The sequence below is a fragment of the Nymphalis io genome, chromosome 18 (assembly GCF_905147045.1).
Source record: "Nymphalis io chromosome 18, ilAglIoxx1.1, whole genome shotgun sequence".
NCBI classification, from domain to species: Eukaryota; Metazoa; Arthropoda; class Insecta; order Lepidoptera; family Nymphalidae; genus Nymphalis; species Nymphalis io.
The window spans coordinates 6,318,366-6,340,965 of NC_065905.1; the positions used below are offsets into that span (position 1 = coordinate 6,318,366).

The 22,600-nt window shown below is 33.2% G+C and overlaps 1 protein-coding gene across 1 annotated transcript; it reads right to left on the minus strand.

Annotated features, from left to right (window-relative positions):
- Positions 1 to 363: 363 nt before the first annotated feature.
- LOC126775314 (oxysterol-binding protein 1) lies at positions 364 to 22,546 on the minus strand. Its single transcript, XM_050497158.1, has 14 exons — positions 22,317 to 22,546; positions 21,433 to 21,621; positions 20,179 to 20,452; positions 18,549 to 18,717; positions 11,072 to 11,193; positions 10,209 to 10,286; positions 9,752 to 9,862; positions 6,657 to 6,768; positions 5,873 to 6,059; positions 4,865 to 4,952; positions 4,445 to 4,618; positions 3,353 to 3,541; positions 3,122 to 3,264; positions 364 to 3,050 (listed from the first exon to the last, which is right to left on the minus strand). Exons 1-14 carry the CDS (start codon positions 22,457 to 22,459, stop codon positions 2,699 to 2,701), a joined length of 2,331 nt encoding a protein of 776 aa, XP_050353115.1. The 5' UTR covers positions 22,460 to 22,546; the 3' UTR covers positions 364 to 2,698.
- Positions 22,547 to 22,600: the final 54 nt, after the last annotated feature.

The following is a 22,600-nucleotide window of genomic DNA, read 5'->3' on the forward strand; positions in this document are numbered from 1 at the left end:
ATTTTAAAATTTATTTTTTTTGTTAATGATTTAGGTACCAAATATTTAAACAAAGGTACTAAATACTGGTAGTATTTTAAAGCTGATCTGTCACTGTACAGTAGTTCTGATGCACGCCTTGAATTGATGTAAAATATATATATTTATTTATTTATGGAAGCCTGGCTGTTTAGTAATACTCATTAATAAACTTAGGAATGAACATTAATATTGATTTGTAATGTATATTTTCAAAATTGTGATTTCTGAAGACAATCACTATTAACTACATTACATAAATTGTTCTTTGGGCATTATATTAAATATAGATGTTTCGAGTTAGCATTAACTTTAATAAAAAACTAATAAAGAAAACAAGCAACATTACTGCGACGTATTTTATTTTTAAAATCAACATGATACACAGATGTTATGGCTTTGTATTCAAATATATTTTATTATAATAAAATATTAACAAATTATTTTACATCCACTTGAAAATGTACAATTTGTAATAGATCTTATAAAATACTACTGCAAATCGATATCAATGGCACAGCATCTTACATTGCGGTAACATTGATATCAATTTAAGTCAATTAGTAAATTTTTAACACTTACAAAATAATCAATTGCTCCTACGTTAGGAATTTGCATTATTTATCGCGATGTAGTAGAGAATGTTGAATATAACATTTTGATCAATTATCGTAATTGAATTTTTAAATGAGACTGTTTCAATGTACATATTAAACATTTGTTGCACGTAAGAGCAATTTTATTATGTCTGAAACTGTCTTATAAAGTTACCAGTCCCAAAATAAATCATTTTCTTTATACAGCATAACAAAATTAAATTAAAAATTAACACTTAAGCTTTTAATGAAAGTAAAGTGGATTTTTTTGTTAAAAAATGAGAAACTAAATACACAAGAATCGACAAAATGTGAATGATTTTATAAGATTTCCATTATGTATTTCAAAAATATTAAGGATTATATTTTGATCTCAGCAATGATTTGTTTAAAAAGCTTCAAAAGTTTAATTCGAGTGACATATTATTATCTTATTATTTTACTGATTTTTTATAATCATTCAGTGCTCACTATTTTAATTTCTATGGTTATCTAGAAAGAAAGGAGTGCTATTTAAAAGGTAGTAGCACCGGAAATTTTTATATAATTCCCTAATTTTAAGCATAGTAAAGCTAAAATTCAAATACTTCACGATGCATTTATAGAAAATATAATAATAAAAACTCTGATAATAAAGAGCAAATAGATAAAGATTATTACATCTTAAATAAAACATTAATAATTATGTAAGTTTTAGTTTTTTTTTATGTTACCCGATGCATTTATTTGATAAAGGATTAATATTGTAGGAACAGCCTGTATATATTTAATCTAGTTTATCGCGAACATGACTACAATATACACAATGTGATTTTATTTCCAGTCTTCACAAATATTTACAGCAACATACTAAAAAATATAAATCAACTTTGTGTTGGATGCTGATAAGTAAATAACTTTCGTTGTCAACTTGTTCTCAACTTGGATTGTTATTCGGAATATTAATAACTAAATAATAGGCCTATACCGTGACAGTTATAGGTACAGTTAGAATAAAAATTAATTTATTATCAAAAAAACCAGATTTCCAACTTAATATATTAGTTTTAATATGACTTCATAATCAAATAAAAAAAAAAAAACAATAGTTAACTAGTTAAATAAATATAACATATTTTAATATACTTAAAATTCTAGTTATGTCATTCCATGTAGATGTTATTTAATTAAATAAGATCAGTTTTAATCTGTATAGACAAAAAAAAAATAGTCAATCAGAATCAGTTTCATTCTGTTTTTACAAAAACTTCACTGTAGTAATACAATTAATTATACAAGATCTCATTATCTACAGAACATAACCTTTCTATGTGCAAAGTTTGATAAATAAATCGAAATTACTTTTACTTTGAAAATAACTAGATATATAAGTTTGCTTTTGACAATGTTTTTTTTAATATGTAAACTGATAAAGTTGAAAATAATTGTATAAGCTTATTAACCATATAGCTGTAATAAAATAAATATATGGAATGAGTACATAAAACTTTCATATGTAGAACAGAAAATTATATAAATTGAGTTATAATATGTACACATTTAATGAGACTCGAATAATAACTTAAAAGCAAGCAGTATCGTCATCCAGGCATTTAAAAATATTTACTCATACACTTCCTGTATAAACAGTACAAATGAACCTCGTAGTAATCACTAATCAGCTTTAAAATCAATACAAAAATAGAAGAGTCGAGAGGAAGTCAAAAAAAAAAAATGTTCAGGACCTCGTGATTCTCTGCAACAATACATTTGTGTCAGTTCATTAACGGCCACAGTACACGCTTATGGACTATGTTTATGCGAGAATTTCAAAGCTATTACAATTTTTCTGTTATTAATTTGCATTATTTTAATCGATATCTGCGCATGATTTCCGTCAATATTAACCTTTTAATTATAACACCAGACATAATCGTGAATACTCGCTTATGTACCCCCCAAAAGACGCACACTATACAATTAAAAGTTAACAAGCATCGTCATTTAACTTCCGCACACGGGCACACGCGCGGCTCGACCGGACGCCGGGCGCGTCCTCACTCGTCCCAAGTCGAATCGACGGCTCGCTCGGATCTCGCAAGTCGCTAGAAGATGTCGGGACAGCCGGTCCAGTCGGCGCGCCGCTTGCAGTCCCAGTAGCGGTTGTTGTAGAGATGGCGCAGGTGCGGCTGTCCGGGCGCGGCCTGGCGCGTGAACCAGGCGGGCGTGGGCGGCGCGGGCGGCGGCAGGCCCCGCGCGGCCGCGCTCTCGGCCGCGGCCTCCAGCTCGCGGCGCGCGGCGCGCTGCTTCTCCTCGAGCCGCAGCTTCTCCGCGTTGGCCTCGTCCCACAGGCCCTCCTCCATGAGGCGCTGGTCGGGGCGCTGCCGCGAGTCGGTCGGCGCGACTCCCGTCTCGGGCTCGTTGAGCTGGGCCGCCAGTAGCGTGAAGTTGTACCACCTGCGAACGAGTGAATCGTTAATACTCGTCAAGTCGACGACGTAGGAGGCGGTGGAAGGAAATGCACGAACTTGTCGGAATCGGACGGCGCCGGCACTCGCTGCCAGGCGAGCGCGAACTTGCCGGTCTTGCAGACGGTGTTATCGGGCGACGCGGAAGTGACGGCGGCCACCTCTACGCGGCTGTCCCAGTGCCCTTGCAGTACATACCTCGGCTGAAAATCGATACCATCAAATTAGAATAATATCATTCCATCATTCCGATGGTAATGCGAATATAAAAGCGGCTCGGTCCATACTCACCACGCCTTGCGGGTCTTTGATGACGCCGGTGACCTTCCGCTGTGTGTCCTTGCTGAAGTACCCGTATGGGAGGTACTTAAGATGTGCCACGTAGCCGGTGGCAGGGCCCGATTCGCCTACGATGTCCATATCTCCGTGGTTGTCCACCCAAAGTTTGCCTACAATAATGTTGTGTACCGTCGTTGTTACCTAGAAATACACATAATATGTTCAATTTAAACATCTTGCGTATGGGTTGTTTATAATAATTATCGGAACCGGATATAATCCGGATTCAATTATAATTGGCCTTCAAATTATGCCGGTTTAGTTGTTATAATTAAAAACTAATAATTACTTATAATTTAAAACTAGTCCACATTCATATAGTGAGAGGCTTAAACATTTTGACAGAACAAGTCTCGAGTCCCGGAGGTCACTTTTATTTCTTACTTTTTTATACAATATTTTAAATATCAATTTAACGATATCAGTAGTTGCTTTAAATACTGTAAATGCTACTTGTTCGCTGATGATCTAAAGATTTTTAGACCTATCTCTACAGATACCGACAGAGAACTCCTACAGGAGGACTTGAATAAGCTATCCTTATGGTGTCGAAGTAATGGCATGACTTTGAATGCTGAGAAGTGTCATGTAATAAATTTTCCAGGAAGAAGACTTCTTTTGCAAGAACTTATTTGATTTTTTTTATAGAATAGGAAGGTGGACGAGCATATGGGCCACCTGATGGTAAGTGGTCACCAAACGCCCTTAGACATTGGCATTGTAAGAAATTTCAACCATCGCTTATAGCCAATGCGCCACCAACCTTGGGAACTAAGATTTTATGTCCCTTGTGCCTGTAATTACACTGGCTCACTCACCCTTCAAACCGGAACACAACAATATCAAGTATTGCTGTTTTGCGGTAGAATATCTGATGAGTGGGTGGTACCTACCCAGACGAGCTTGCACAAAGCCCTACCACCAGTATTTATTTGCGCATACATTTTGTCCTGTTATGGTCATCCTCTTTCTACTACATGCTACTTTCGAGTAGAATCAATGTAAAGTCCTGTAACGAAACATTGATATATATTTATGCCGTACCTTTCTCCACGTGTACTTGTTGCCCGAGCTAGTAAACTGAGCAAAGGCGCCGCCCTGAGGGACGACCTGCAGGTATTTCCCCCTGAACTTCGTGGTCATCGTGAACTCCTGCCAGCACTGCCATCCCGCAACGCCCTCGCAGAATTGCGCCACCATCGGCGGGTGGTGAGACACCTAGCCAGATAATTTAGAAGATTTTTTTTTACTAAAACAATATTCTATAAGATTTATTTATATGAATATTCTATATTAACACAGGATCATTATTGTTAATTTGGTATTAAACAAATATTGGTCTAAAAATTTTATTGTCATTTTTCAGGAGAGGATGTGAAAGAAATGAAGGAGTTGGCTAGCGCTGTATGGAAATAGCTCAAGACGGTGTTCTATGACATTTAATTATCATAAAGACTTGCATACCTGTTCAGATATGGATCGCCATCCGAGGTCCGTCATGCGATCACATTCGTATGTTTCTCCGAGGAGAGGGTTGAAGGGTTTTGTTGTCCTGAAACCAGTTGAATAAGAAAACTTAAAATCATGTATAATGAAAATATATTTAAAAAAATTATGTATAGTCTATTCCAACCACAAAAGGAGTAAACCCAAATAAACAACTTTGACACCGATATAATTGGTAACCGATATCAATTGACGTGATATATTTGGTCGAGATCTTGAATAATCTATGATATTCACTATGGATTCGCGAAAAAATGGCGTTTTCAATGTTCACGAAGTTGTAATCGGAGCTTCGAAAGTTAAATTAATGTTGTTATAACTAGTAAAGTGTAATAGTGTTGTATTATAAATAAAGGTAAATGAATCAAGAACTGTTTATAGTGCGTAATACAGCAAAACAATTAGAAAATAACATGCAATTTGTAAATTTGAATCTTGAAAATATTTGTTTACCTTTACTTTTTTCCTACTCATTTATTATTATAATATACAAAAAACATTAAAAAATCTTAAGTATCAAAAGTCCATATAGCTATTAAATAGTAATTTGACTTCGAAGACGGGTCAGTAGGGCAATTGGCGAGGTAACCTTGCTCAGACATTCGAGACATACGGCTGATTGCTTCATTGAGACAATCACGGACTATGTACATCAGCACCTAAGGAATGTTTAATTGTATTCTGAATTTAAAACAATGTTGAGAGACGTTTATTGTTTTAAACGTTATATAACACTATTGTATTATATTTTATTAGCAAACTTATATAATTAATTATTGACTATAAGCTGGTTTATAAGTGCACGATTGTTTTTTTTACAAATTTCGTATGTAAAAAGTAAATGTTGGAATAGAAAAGTAGCTTTTATACAAAAGCCACTATCCTCTTGTGGGTTCCAATTTATATGGTCCTTATAATCGCTTTCTCTATGCTGTAGTCTACCACTGTATGGCATATGGGGAGTACCTGCAGGCCGTGGTCGCGTAGGAGGACACGGTGAAGGCGGCGACGTAGGCGAGCTGCTGCGCGGGGTCGCTGAACTTGGCCGCCTGGTCCAGGATCGACGAGTACTCGTAGTCCTCCGTCAGCCGCTGCAGCATGGACAGCGGCTCACTGAAGTTCACCGGGATGGGAATTTTCGACAACTCCTTACCTATAAGTGCATTTTAAAATTAACAAATGAATAAACAAACATATTACATAGCCCATTCCAATAATATATATTTTACTGGTGGTAAGCTTTGTGCAAGCTCGTCTGGGTAGGTACCACCCACTTATAAGATTGTTGTGTTCCGGTTTGAAGGGAGAGTGAGCCAATGTAATTTTTAAACAGGCACTAGGGACAAAACATCTTAGTTCCCAAGGTTGGTGGCGCATTGGTGATGTAAGCGTTGATTAACATTTCTTACAATGTCAATGTCTATGGGCGTTGGTGACCACTTACCATCAGGTGGCCCATATGCTCGTCCGCCTTCCTATTCTATAAAAAAAAATACCAGTAGTGAACCTGACTTCAAATCAAGATCTTAATAAGAGTTATTAACAAATCCCATGGAATATGTAAATCTATGGTATGTTTATCTTTTTACTCCTTCTTCAGATGCAATAAAGTTCTATAATATTTTAAATCGACTATAGCAAATATAATTAAGTATAAAGTACAGTAACGTATATGTCCCACAGCTCGACAAAGTTCTCATCTGTTAATATAGATAGATGAGCCACTCACTTACCCGTGGTATGTACTCACCGATGCAATTCTTCATGATGGACCAGAGCGAGAGCGGGTAGTTGGGCTTGTCCGGCACGCGCGTGCGTCTCACGTGTCCGTCCACCGAGCCCGTCACTTGCGACACGTGCGGCTGGAAGAAAACGTCTACCGTTACACCGGTCACCATAACTCCATCGGTCACCACACCATAACTCTGGTCTCTCGTAGATATTTATCATTGAAAGTCCTTTAGACGAAACAAATTTACTTGTGTATCTGAGCCGCATATCGTGTTATTATAACGCTTAAGTAGATGTGATAAGAGCGAGTATTATTAAAAAATAAACCATTATCTTAATATGGTCTTGCAATATCTAGCTTTAAATAGTAAAACAATTACAGTATGTACAGTAACAGCCTGTTAATGTCCCACTGCTGGGCTAAGGCCTCCTCTCCTTTTTTAAAGGAGAAGATTTGGAGCTTATTCTACCACGCTGTTCTAAAGCGAGTTGGTAGAATAGACATGTGGCAGAATTTCAATGAAATTAGAAACATGCAGGTTTCTTCACGATGTTTCCCTTCAACGTCAAGCACGAGACGAATTATAAACACAAATTAAGCACATGAAAATTCAGTGGTGCTTGCCCGGATTTGAACCCACGATCATCGGTTAAGATTCACGCGTTCCAACCACTGGGCTATCTCGGCTACTTTACAATTACAATTTTATATAAACATACAAGTAAATTGCTTCATGGTTATGAACATAAGTTCTGATAGGCAATGAGTCGTATTGAAGTAAAATGAAATAGTAAATCTTCGTGTCATTGAACTTGATTGAAAATTTTATCTCTTGACATACATGTTAATCTGGTAGATAACTGAATATTTTTTATACAATAAATATTGTCATACATTGTTTCATTGTCTTATTTTTTACTACAATCGGTCATTCTACTATATAATAAAAAAAGTATAATCCTTGTCCATCGTCAATGGGAAACAGTAATATGCTATCTCAATTAATTAATATATTTGACAAAATCAGGACATTCGACTTGGAGATCCAGATAATTATTAATCAGTTAAATATATTTAAATTATTTAAAATAAAAGAATCTAGAATGAAAGCCACGTACAATAAAAATCGAAATCAATCCATATATTAATACAAGACAGAGGTATCAGACGACAAATACGTCTGCCAAACTATGTTGGTTGGCTGGAAGAGATCTCTATGTAGCGATAAGTAACAGTAACAGTAACAGCCTGTTAATGTCCCACTGCTGGGCTAAGGCCTCCTCTCCCTTTTGAGGAAAAGGTTTGGAGCTTATTCCACCACGCTGCTCCAATGCGGGTTGGTAGAATACACATGTGGCAGAATTTCAATGAAATTAGACACATGCAGGTTTCCTCACGATGTTTTCCTTCACCGTTAAGCACGAGACGAATTATAAACACAAATTAAGCACATGAAAATTCAGTGGTGCTTGCCCGGGTTTGAACCCACGATCATCGGTTAAGATTCACGCGTTCTTACCACTAGGCCATCTCGGCTTCTTAGCGATAAGACCGTCAAAATAATTAGGTTTTATCCATGTGTTATGTATTTTTTAATCTTTGTGGTATACATATATAATAAACTACATTCATCTTTCTATGTATTGTTGTTGACGTAATAAATAACAACAAAACGAATTGAATTTGGTTCCAATATGGTGGGATGAAAAGTTCCCAAATCTATGCCATGAGACCGTATTGGTCGTAAACTGCAACCAACAGTTTCGTTAATGGTGCCATACCAAAGGCACGCCGAACTGCGAAATATTTTATAAAGATCTCAGTAAGTACATATAGCATAGGTGTTTTTTATTTTATTATTATTTTAATATATTCTAAGATTCAGGTTTATTTTTTTAAATAATTGGTTTTGAATTTTAGGACTAAAATTTGTTTTTTTTTTTTTTTTAATTAAAAAAGGTTAATGTTATTTTAGATATAAATTATAAGAACTAATGACAAAGTCGATTTATAAATATTATTAATGCGTCTTTAACAAAGATTATTAATAGCCGTTAGTGAACTAAATTTTTCTATTCACCGTATATTTAGGGCAACTAAATAATTTTTAATAATAAGTTTTTTTTGTTTTCAATAACATATCAACTTACGACGTTACGAAAGTGAGCAAACCTTAAATGTCCCACATTTGAATAGGCTTGCCCTGTTGGCCTAAAACGTCATTCCACACATGAAGGTTTCATTGGGATGTAAATTGAACAAAAAACAAATTTAGCAACCTTTTAGTACCCGATGTCTAACATTACCGTTGTACGTTGTTAGTTAATTATACATATACTAATAATATTTATTTTTCATCAAACTTATCATCTTGGCTACGATAGTAAAAAAAAAGAGGTTAAGCCTAACAAAGTATCATCTAAGGTACGCCTTTTTTTGGAACGAATTTCGACCAATTATTGTTTGGTGCAAATCCAAACCACAATATCTAAATCAATAACCAAATACCTAATAGTTATTTCCCTCATTCTATAATAAACCTAAGCTAAAAAAAAATTACGTCAATTTTGAATATTCATTGTAATTTTATGTATAATTAGATATGAATCATATTTATAACAAAATAACATACTGTAATCAATGCATATATTTGCCACCAGTGTTGATACATAATGTGAATTAAAACACAATATCGGAAACTTTTATCTGTCTTATCAGTTTCAATTGGCAGACGGTTACTAGACAGTACAGTGTAGTACCAGCCTGTTAATGTCCCACTGATGGGCTTAGGCCTCCTCTACCTTTTAAGGAGAAGGTTTGGGAGCTTATTCCGCCACGCAGCTGCACGCTCCAATGCGGGTTGGTAGAATACACACGTTTCCTCACGATGTTTTCCTTCACCGTCAAGCACGAGATGAATAATTTATAAACACAAATTAAGCACATGAAAATTCAGTGGTGCTTGCCCGGGTTTGAACCCACGATCATTGGTTAAGATTCACGCGTTCTAACCACTAGGCCATCGCGGCTTTCTTACTAGACAATCATATTAAACTTACCGTTTAGGATAAAATATATAATGTATTAAATTGTGTATAATTTGTATTACTTACCCATACTTTTATATCCTGTTCCTCCTTGTTATCGGCTGGTTTGCTGACAGTAGCTGCCTCCGCTCCGCCCATTGTATTCTCTGCCCTTTCTTTATCTTCCACAAATATCACCTACAAAAAAAGCAAACAAGTATCAGCCTATAAATATGGCACTTCTGGGCTAAAGTTTGGAAATTCAAGTATGCTGCTCTAATATGGGATAGTAAATACACATGGCAGAACATAATATGCAGGTATCCACAATGTATTCCTTCACCAATGAGCAGGAGATAAATTATAAACAAAAATTAAGCACATGAAAATTTTCTATTGCTTGTCGACATCTGAATTCACAATCTTTGGTTAAGAAAATATTCATTCCAAATCTAATCAATTTCATAGAACTTTATTTAGTTAAATTAAAGTAAATAATAATATATAATAATATAATGTAATATGTATGTAAATATAAACTGACCTGTTGAGTTTCAGTCACAGTTTCACCTTCTGATTCATCAGAGCTTTCACCACTTTTTACTTTATTTTTTCTATTTACCTGCAAAATAAAGTCGCAAGTATATACACAATGTCGTTAATACATAAAATGTTTGAACAAGTATAGAACTAAATTAGTCGTGGCTGATAATAATGAGATTAATCATAAACGTTGAAAACAATTCAGGATTTATAATTAGAACTTATTTAATTACTAAATGATTTTTCAATATTAATTGTGTGATAACTATTTTCTGTTTCTTTTACTAAGTATATAATTTTGCTGGTGTAATTTATTTTATGCATAAATATAATAACTTATATATCTATCAAAATCGAAATAGTTTTTAATTAAATTTACACATTTCATATTAATAAGTAATATAGTATGTATGTATATACAATTTGAAATTGGTGATTTTTAAACTTAAGTTTAAGTTTGGTTAGTTAAGACTTAAATAATAACGCTCTAGCTACAAGAGCAATTTTTTGGCAATTTTGTTATAACAAAATATGTTTTTACTTTTTATAGAATAGGAAGACGGACGAGTATATGGACCACCTGATGGTAAGTGGTCACCAATGCCCATAGACATTGACATTGTAAGAAATGTTAACCATCGCTTACATCACCAATGCGCCACCAACCTTGGTAACTAAGATGTTATGTGCCTGTAATTACACTGGCTCACTCACACTTCAAACGGAACACAACATATTTATTGTTATTACATTTTATTTATTACATTTTGTTAAACAATAAATAAAAACAGAGCACTATTATGTACAAAACAAAAAACCTACATATACGCTGGGTCAATAAATAATGAAGCATATTATACTCACAGGCACTTTAATTACAAAGGATGTTTTATCCTCCATTGCAGAAGAGACTTCTTCTTCCATAGCATCAAAGAACTCATGGTCTTCATCTTCTGTATCGTTTCCTTGTCCGGAGCCGTTACCACCTTTCGATAAACAATTTATAATCAATGATAAAATATAATTACTACATATACCATACAACATAAATAATAATGATGTACTCCAGACTGATTTCGAGAGAGATCATAGTGCACAAGTATGTGCGCAAACACAGGTGCACTCTCTATTCCCTAACTTTCATAATCCGATGAGACGGCAATCCGACAGGAGTGAAAGAGTTGAAGCGCACGACCAACGGCTTTACGTGCTTTCCGAGGCACGGGAGTGACCACACTTCCAACTTCCAGACTCCGGGCTGCTACTGAGAAGTTTCTGACAAGAAAAACCCAACAACTTTTTATTGGCCCGACCTAGGAATTGAACCCAGGACCTCCGCGTCTGCGGCTTACATCAAGCCACTAAATCAATGAGCAACAACATATAATACACCTACAATAACAACACACATTAAATAATTATATATTCATACCTTGGCTCGTACATTTATGTAATCATAAAATCAATCAATCACATCACATCCTCAATCACACAATCAATTTCATCACATCCTACTGGCATGATAAATTTCTTCAGTCAATAGTAAATGTGTCACTACCAAACATTTATAAAGTAATGCCTTGTCCTCATATTAAATTTAAATTAAAAAAAAAAACAAGTGTCATTTCTTATAGAATAAATGCTACTGTAGAAAACCATTTAGTGTAAGCAACATTACAGTGGTACAGACAATGATTGCTATTGAATCGAATGATAACAAAAGATAACTGCATTTATTTTATTTATATATACTTCACAGTAAATTAATGGAAGCAATTAATTATAAAATAAATATTTAGTAAGGTTTCTACTTAACATGGGTGATACATACAACATGAACTTTTCCTCATAGTTTTGGTTATAGTGATGTTTTTTTTTTAATGATTCATACCATGATTAAACATGACCAAAGCTTATGATATACAATTTCTTTGATTTTTAATTTAATATAAAATGAGTGAAGTAAGAGATACTTATTCTATTTGTGATCATATCATGTAATTCTCACTTTTTACTTTGATTTGTGAAATAGTAAAATAAAATATTGTGACAGTTTGCAGCATGATAGCCATTGCTTTGAGATATAACATATATATTTCACGCTAAACAAAAAGCATAAATTATAAAAAAAATTATGTATAATCACTTTGAAGAGTCCTTGGTGGATAAAATATTTCATACAGGTAATTTTGAAACCATTGAAAATAACTTGACATTTCCCTTTTATTAGATACTCAATTTACACCTAGAATAAGGAACATTGTCAATTTTATATACAAGAGAGCAAATCACATTAATATTCATGGATCTATCTGCTTGTTTATGATAATAACCTTTACATAGCAATTATGTCACAATAGGAACATATATACTTTCACGTCTTCTATTGTCTTTTTGTTTGTTTTCTGAAATTTTAAATAACTTTAAAACCCTACATCCATAGTTGCAGTAACATGCAAATAGCAAAATAAGCTTGCAAATGAAGAGTGACTGCTGTCATTCAGTATTTGTAATCTTTTACCTCATGTTCTATGTGCATTATGGCTTGCAAACAGAATGACATCTAACACTTAACACAAGGTAAAAGCCTTGTTCACTTACCGCCCATGACGTATTTTATCATGTACTCATCATTACAAAATAACCTAGCTTTTATATTTTTACTAAAACCACGGTGTAAACGTATTTCACAAATGAAAAAATAATATATTGTACGGTTCCTACCACGCCACTGCTCTTCGCAAACACAACACTGTACCGAGCAGACAGTAATTAAATCAACGAAGACGCAACAATCCGCAACGTATCAATTATTGCAATTTGCAATGCTTTGGGTTTGGTACTAGACGGCAACCTTGAAATTGCCAAAAGTCGTGAAATGTGGAATAAAACATATAATAGGACCATTGCGGTTTTACGTACCGAACGAATCAGATTTTTTTTTTCGATTTTTTTTTAATTCTTACATATAATTTTAATCACATAACGTTTAACACGAGATGAAAACAAATTCAATCACAATTTCACCCATAAATTTCCGAATAACTACGATTATCCGTCAAGAGAATCATGCCAAATCTCAATTCAGTCAATGTCGTCAAGTTAACGTTCCGTTTTTCATTTTTGTATTGCATTGAATGTTTATGTCAAATATAGTATACTAAATGTTTTTACGTATGTGTTCACAGTTTTAATATAAAAGGTTTTTTTTTAAATAAATATTTTTTTTCTAGCATATCTTTTTCCTATGCATAAAAGAAAATATTTTGGCAAGAATCTTATGCTGATACTGACGTTGTGAAAATACTCAAAATAGTGACGCACTTTTTTATAAAATTACTATAAAATATTTATCTGGAACTTGTGTTAGAAACACACGTAGACAGAGAAACTAATAGACGCAATGACAATTTCCTTCTCACTTACACAAGAAAGAGAACGAAAATTACGTTACAAATAGTTTAGACAGAGATAGAATTATCAAATCTTTTGTCCCTTATCGCGTAACCAGTTTAGGTGTTAACAAACTTGACAGTTGGTGCGTTCATTGTGTTTATTGTTCAATTTTTGCTTATTTTTACGTTAGAAAACGATTCTAATCCAGTGAAAAGACCGAGAAACAATCCTTATATCATATCGAAGGTTATACAATGGTGCATTGTCATATTATTTCATGTTAAAGCGATAGCAAGAAGAAAATTGCCGACGTGTGTTTTCACGCATAAGTACGACGGTTTTGTCCCTAAATATAGTCTCTCAGTGACGATTATTTATGCCATAGCATGACGGAACCTTATATTGCATTAAAATTCTAAAGATAATAGGATGTTCCAGTTTTTATCATTCATATATTTCACCTATAATTATTTATCATGTAAGTGCTGCCAGCGTCAGCTAAAAAAATGTCCCGATTTTCGATAAAAAATATCGACTCGTCGACAACGTAAACAAATAAATATGGAGTCCAATAATAACCTAAAGTGCTTAGTTATATGTAAATATGTTATTTTAATTTATTCGTTCTCCTATTTATGATTTCCTAACAACAATATTATTTAACATTCTTCATGAATTTATAATAATATTAGATTCCGGGTCAAGAGGTTAACATAGAAATATATGTGGCAACCATTCTTTATTAATAAATTAATTGTGCGTTTTAGATTTTAACATCTGAGGAGAATGCTAATCCAGTACCATATAAAGATGCTAAAGTACTACTGATAACGGAAACAAAAACAAACTGCAACGGTTTTTGGGTGTAGTTGGAAGCTAAAAAATAATTTTAATTAAAAAAATGTATAATAAATATTAAAAAGTAAAATTTAATAATCTTATTTTGTTATAATTTTTTTTTTTTTTTTTATAGAATAGGAAGGCGGACGAGCATATGGGCCACCTGATGGTAAGTGGTCACCAACGCTCTTAGACATTGGCATTGTAAGAAATGTCAACCATCGCTTACATATCCAATGCGCCACCTACCCTGGGAACTAAGATTTTATGTCCCTTGTGCCTGTAATTACACTGGCTCACTCACCCTTCAAACCGGAACACAACAATATCAAGTATTGCTGTTTTGCGGTAGAATATCTGATGAGAGGGTGGTACCTACCCAGACGAGCTTGCACAAAGCACTACCACCAGTAGCTAATTAAATCCTGAAAATTATTTATCTCCCAAAACAGGAAATGCAGTTATATGGCAACATTATATGCACACATTGACAAACTGTCTCTGTCTCAATCGCGGTTTCACGGCCCCTTGGTCTATTTGTTTTTCTGTCTACGGTTCGATTAAATTATTCCAACTTATTATGATCGTAATGATATAATTACTATTTAGTTCGTATTGCTTTTGTTAATAAATAACTGAAAAGTCGGCAAATATATAATATATTATATAAATATTTGAGAATGGCAACTGTCACAATCACCATCTAGTGTTTCAAAATTTCAATTGAATTTTATTATGTAATGTACCCAAACAAAAGCTGTTAATTAATTTCATAAATTGTATTTTTATAGTAATCATGTTAAAAGATGTCAGATTTTTGAGACATGTGGACAGATTGCGTCTCAGTCTGCCTACCTATTTTAAATAAAAAAGGTATCTTTTTTGATTGCTCATTATTTGTTTTATGAATTTGATAACGTCAACGGTTGAAGAAAGTACTGAGATTCAGCCGAGAAAAGGAGAACCTACCTGAAATCTAAGTCAGACTAAATCAGCGGAACTAACCAATGGGTACATTCTGCGAAAATGCACCTCGGCTTAGGACAATTCGTTTACACGTAATTAAAAATAGTCGCAACACTTCAATTAGGTGTACGATACGATAACAAGGAATCAATGTCAAGAATACAATGGTAGCAAATTCGAATTTAAAGTAGTTATACAGAACAGGCATTACGTCTGCACAAAGTTGTTGCGGCATGTATTTCTTAGATTTGTGGCACAATAATGATTTAATTGTCACATCTATTAAGAGTCAAAAGAGAAATACTTAAAGATCAGAAAACTCGAGTTTGAGAAGATATCCGAGACCTGTCCATTTGACAAGCAATGAGCATGTTTTCACAAGCTTGCTAAAAAGAAGTATAAATAACTATAAATAATAATAATTCACAATAAGTATAATTCTTTCACTTTCTTCTCCATCTTTCACTAATCAACGAGAGTATGCTGTAAATTATTATTTATAATAGCATACAGTAGTATTGCAATAAAAATTTATAAAAATATTTTTAGATAATAAGGCTAATTTCAGAATAGGTGCATTTTCTTACGAAAAAATGAGATACATAATAATGTTCGTTTGTTAAATAATAGATTTTAAATGACATTTTCTATTGCTATTTCTGTAATAAAAAATATTTTGCCTTTGTGTACCAGTTCTAGCACATTATTAAGCCTATTCGTGTCTTTTCCATTTATTTTTCTCAGGAATGGTACTTTTTTTACTGAACCATATATTTTTGACAGTCAATAAACAAGTGTATATATTAAATAAATATTTAAACTGACCCTGACATCAATGATATTCAGTTACAAAAGTATGATTATAACACTATTTAATAAATTCATTAAATTTCATGAATTATTCATGACTTCCAGTGTTTACAATAGGTCTATCCTTAATTGTCACGATAGCATGCGCAAGCGATCCCGGGGCGCTCCTCGTTAAGACGGAAAAGGTACCGCTTTTCTTAGTGGGTATTCCGGGGCGCACTCGGCACTTTGGACACCGGCGAGTCCCATATACTCCCATACCCCATACCCCCTGTTCCCGTCGGGGAAACGCGTAATGCTTTTTACCAGCGTTAAAAAGGTCTATCCTTGATAATTATTAGTTTAAGTTGCAAACTATTGCCCCGTCCACTTTACGATTCAAAATATATTATATTTGTAACATAAAAAAAATGTTTTCGAAAATAAAACTGGCTAAAATAGCATCGAAGCTATTAATTATGAATTCGTTTAAAAAAAAAAGTGTTATCGGAACTACGGAAGTAAAATGAAAGTGGATAAAAAAAGTTAAATGGAATAGTGTTGTATTTTAAATAAATGTATATTAATCAATAATTGTTTGTACTGCACAATAGAACAGAACTATTCATTAGCAAATCGCATGGCATAACATGTTAAATTTCATGTTATTAAGATTCAATCTAAATCTCTACAAATCGAACAAAAATCTGTTTAAGTCGAGAATTTAATAACTACATTTTTTTTCATATTCTATGAAGTTCGTCTTACCGAGTTACTACTGTAAATATAAACGAATTGAGAATTTAAACCTATAGAACCTTTTTTTAAGTCTGTCAATAAATAGGCCTAATGCTTTTTTTAAATTCAAAAACGAATTAATGTTTTTCTGAAAAAAAAAACTAAAACCATGATATAAAATAATAATAATAAATACCAGATTTGAGCTTATTCTATTTATATCGCATACTATCTCGCACGACTAAACAATTTTTAATTGATCATGTTAACAAAGCGCACCACTGACAAGATAATTGGATTTTTTTATGAAACCAATTATTATTCTTTAGGCGATTAAAAAATATACATAAAACAATTTATCGACAAAGTAATACATCATTTTTATTACATAAGAATTATTTACATCGAAAACTTAAATAATTTTATAGGTACAAAACAAAATATAAAATAGCTACTGAACAAATAATTATCGCGTGAAATAGTAATATTATAATAACGATAATTTCGTAGTTTATTTCATTTGAAATATTAACTAAAGAAGGAATTTTAGAGCGGTTGTGTTTAACTGTTCGCTTCTCATTTGTATGCTTATGACTTTACGGATCTTCTTGGGTCGTGATTCCCTTGTTATCATTGACCAGATTGCAATAACCCTCGTTTAAACTAATTATATTACCTTAACCAAAAGTACGTAGGCCAGCGTTTTGAGCTGATCGTGAGCAATAAAGTTATGAGGTCGTATTTGAATAGGCCTAATAATCATTGAAACTTGACTGGTCGATTTATCTTACGTGTATTTTTAATTAATAGTAAAATAAGGGTAAAAATATATGGTACTCCGTGGTGGTTACGTACTCCTCCAGTATTTGTTGTTATTTCTCATTAAACATATTATACTTTTAATTTATTGCTCGAGTTTTTGTAGAATTATTCACAAACAATCATAGTCAGTCCAAGCTCATATTTTTTACAGACAAAACGTCATAAATGGGAAGTGGCGCGGAATTAGTGGTGAAATGCGATAGTCTTTCATATAGGGCAATAACTCGGCACAAGATGACTAATATATACTAATAATAATAACTCATCAAGTTCACGCTCACTAAAAGTGACACGTGATTGTTATTATTATTGAATATTATATATTAATACATTTATGTTATTTTTTTTATTTCATTTTTATATTAATTTAATCTCAAACTATTGGTATACAGTATATATAAAAACTTTGTTTATGGTATGAATGAAAAGATTAAACTGTGGTATGTCGCAGTTGGACTGTTTTTAGTGATTCAATGGGCTTGAGCGTTTAGCGGAATTTTAAGGATAGAAAATTTGTCGACCATATACATTTTAACCATAACAATATTAATATACGACGGCTTTGTTTTCTAGCAGAGAGTAAAAAATATCCTTGCTTAAGACAAGCGAGATATATTTTTTATTAATTCTCTCATTCCTTTTTCTTAGTAGCCTCAGTGGTCTAGTAAAATTATTAATTTAATACATCTAAAATATATCAAACACATTGTAACGAGAATTGGAATCAGATAATTTTGTTGTACGTTTAAGCATCTCTCGAGCTTGGCACATGGTCAATAATTTTACATACCTGTGTGTGGTGTACTTCTAGCAGTGACAGTTTTTTCTAAGTTATCGTGTTGTCTTGCAAGTTGTTCTACAACCTCCTGAAGTCGCATCTTCTGTTCGCGCTCGTGTTGCAGAGCGCGACTCATACGGGTACTGGATGCTGCAGCGGCACTCATGAACTCCGAACAAGCCTTTAAGGAAACACATTCTTAATTTATATGAACATTACAAGTAGAATGAACAGCATGTCTTTTATATATATATATTTTATAGTATAGGTTGGCGGACGAGCATGTGGGCCACCTGATGGTAAGTGGTCACCAACGCCCATAGACATTGGCATTGAAAGAAATTTTAACCATCACTTACATCGCCAATGCGCCACTAACCTTGGGAACTAAGATGTTATCTCCCTTGTGCCTGTAATTACACTGGCTCACTCGCCCTTCAAACCGGAACACAACAATAACAACTACTGCTGTTTTGCGGTAGAATATCCGACGAGTGGGTGGACGGGCTTGCACAAAGCCCTACCACCAGTAAAAGTAGTAACAAATAATAATATTACTTATTGTTATAATTGTTGACGTCCATCAATTTGACTTAAAACAATGTAGTCAATAAATACTAATAAATTATATAAAAAGCATATCGTTTAAACCTTAACATAGAAAGACGCATTGATTTTAGTAGTAATAATTTAAAGAATACTATTTTTATAGGCCAAGGGTCGTCAGTGTAGAGTCAAGTTAGCCCTATGATTAGAATACGTGAACTTTAACCTATGATTGCGGGTAGCTGGGACCAGAGCCACTGAATATTCATGCACTTAATTTGTGTTTATAAGTCATCTATCTCATCGAGCACTTAGGTATAGATAAAGGAAAACATCGTGAGGAAATCCGTATATCAGATTAACATCTTACATTGTATACATGTATTGGAGTTCGAAGACTCCTCATTAGTCTAGTAGAGGGACATTTATTTTTACTTTAAGGGTGGTCAAAGTCCACAGGAATACAGATAAAGTAAACAGATTTAAAAAATATATTTTTTTGTTTCGTTTCGGATTCATAAACAATAATCTGATACTAGACTACTATACGCCGTTTGTATTGCTTTATTTTAGGTAAATCTTTTTATAACAGCGGAGTCAGACAGAAGATCGACAGTCGGTCGCTCTGAAAGCGAAAGAGATTCCGAACAATAATAGAAACGTCGGTCGTTTCGTTAATATTATACAACCTTTCTCAATAAATGGCCTATCTAACGCAAATATATTTTTTTATCTAACTGGTAGGTCTTGATATAAGCACGTTCAAACAAACACCTTAGCATTGTATATTAGTATAGATTCATCCTTACCAACATAAATAACACTAATTAAGACGATTAAGTAGCCATTTGAGAAGAAAATAGCGAGGCAAAAGGTGCTTATGAGAGGCATTTAAAGCATTTAAAAAAACTCTTCAGCTCTTTTACATTAATAAAGATTAATTGTTACTAAGGAAACAAATTTATATTTTGTCTTTTGAATTCTTATCAAATATATTTAAGCATACTATGAAATTTGGTATAAGCGAGACTATTAATTAGTTATTAGTAAATAGCTTCTAATACATAAAAGAATATTATATATGTTTGTAACTTACATTCATCATAGCATTACAAGATATCCTAAATAAAGTAGCTCGCTCAGAGACTTGCTTAGTTGTGTCTGTTGGTGGTATCTCCAAGTCCACGAGAGACCGTTGCAGAGCTGCCCCATGTCTTGCCACCAGCTCAGAACATGTACGTAGATCATGAAATCTCGCTGCGAGTTCGCGGGCTATTCCCCCCGCGTCCTCACCTTCTCCTTCAGATCCACCCCCAGCCACTTGTCCAGATGACATCTGATCTTCATCATCATCAGATTCTTGAGCACGGCTGAATAATTAGCTTTATTAAGATGTTTTAAAACAACATTTTATCATGAATATTGTATGGAATAAGATTTCACAATGTTAATTATTACAAAGTTTTAAATTCCAATACAATCTGTTGCCAAGTTTATTTCTCCTACTCAAGTTGGTAATACATATTTATTTACCTACAATTATATCAAAGTTCAAATCTTGCTTAAAAAATTAAAGATTTTGAGATTGAAATACTGTGTTTTTTTTAATGGAATATTAACTATACTCATTTTTTTCTATGCACACAGCCTGTAAACCATGGCACTAATAATCTAGACCGATTTTGGCCTCAACAGCCAATCTCAAAAGAGATTGGCTAACTGCGCAGGTCATCTTATAGTGCACAAATGTGTGTACAAGCACAGGTACACTCTCTATTCCCTAACTCTCATAATAGGATGGGACGGTAATCCGAGACGACCGGAAAGGGTTCAAGCGCAGGACCAACGGCTTTACATGCTTTCCAAGAGTCATTTTCCTTTATTCAGCCACTTTTCCTATCTTTTCGAGGCACAGGAGTGTACACACTTCCAACTTCCAGACTCTGGGCTGTTACTAAGAATTTTTGAATGAAAAACTCAATAACTTTTTATTGGCCAGACCTGAGATTTGAACCCAGGACCTTCGGGTCTGTAGCCTTACATCTAGTTACTAGACCAATGAGGCAACCATAGCACTATTAATACTTCAATTAGAATATATTTTTATAGACTGGTTCTGTACCAGCTACAGTTACAGGATTTAATTAAATTTAAAGCGACAATCAGGTCAGAATGTAGATTTTACTAAGAAAAACTGGCAAGTATTATTTGCCACCATTAAAATTATATATAACAATAGGATTAAATGTCACATTATATATATATATATCAATGTTTTTAATGTGACATTAAATTATATATTTATTACATTAAAATAATTTTATTGTTAGGTTACTTATTATCAACTCACATTGCTTTGGCTTTAGCCAGTTCTAACGCTGTAACCCAGCTTTGTCGTTCAACTTCATCATGGGCTCGTATATGGAAGGTCTGTGTGCCACCATTACTAATAACGAATGTACATGAATCTGCAGTGTGAATCAAAGCTCCTAAGAGTGATATCGTACCTCGGCATGTATGTGCCATTTCGGCTTGATTTCTGAAAAAGACCAATTTTTTTTTTATTTCTATGCACAAAAATGTAAATTATTAAAATAATTTCCACCTAAATTTAAACTTTTTCTATAATAACATAGTATAAAAATGTAGAGGTTATGATATAAATACTAATTGATTTGATTTATAATGAATGAACTATAAGATTTTTATAAGAGGGAAAAAAAGCATGCAATAAACATGTAAATGTAAAAAATAACACAATAAATACTATTAACACAATTAAAAAATGTTTTTAATATTCATTTGTTAAATGTTTCACATATATATAAATATATATTATATACTAATTAAAACAGTTTTACAGATTCTTACAATTATTTTTAATGAAAGGGATATATACAATTGAAATGAAGTGGCAAATGATCAATTTTGACTTTATATCATTATTTATATTGACATAATGCAATCATAACATTGTTATTCATATAAAATTATTTTGTTGGGCTGACTATTGATTAAAAGACAATATTTTCTGTCATTATATATTGCAATAAAACAAAAATCTTAAATTATGGAAATATACAATGATAGATTAATTATGGATTAAACATAGATTTTCATATGCTTTGTACAGCAATTTTTCAATTTAATTTTTGTTATAAGAAACTTTTATTAATTATAATTATAAAATTATATTTATTAAAACAAAATTAAATTTAAATGTTTATATTGTACCTGTAATACGATAATAATCCATTTGACAACACGAACCATCTTCGTTGATATCCCTTAAGATAGTTCGTCCACTTGAAAAGCCATCCCTTTTTTTCTGGATCACCGGGAACAGGTTGACCTTTAGGCACTATTACGTCAGACATTTTTTATACACTTAATTACTTTACAATGATAAGAAAACCATAATACACCGAGTTCCTCACTGAGCCACGTTCATCACACACCATAATCAAAAATCAAAATTACGTAGCTGGGTTGCCCTCGCTTCCCAGATCAACTTTATA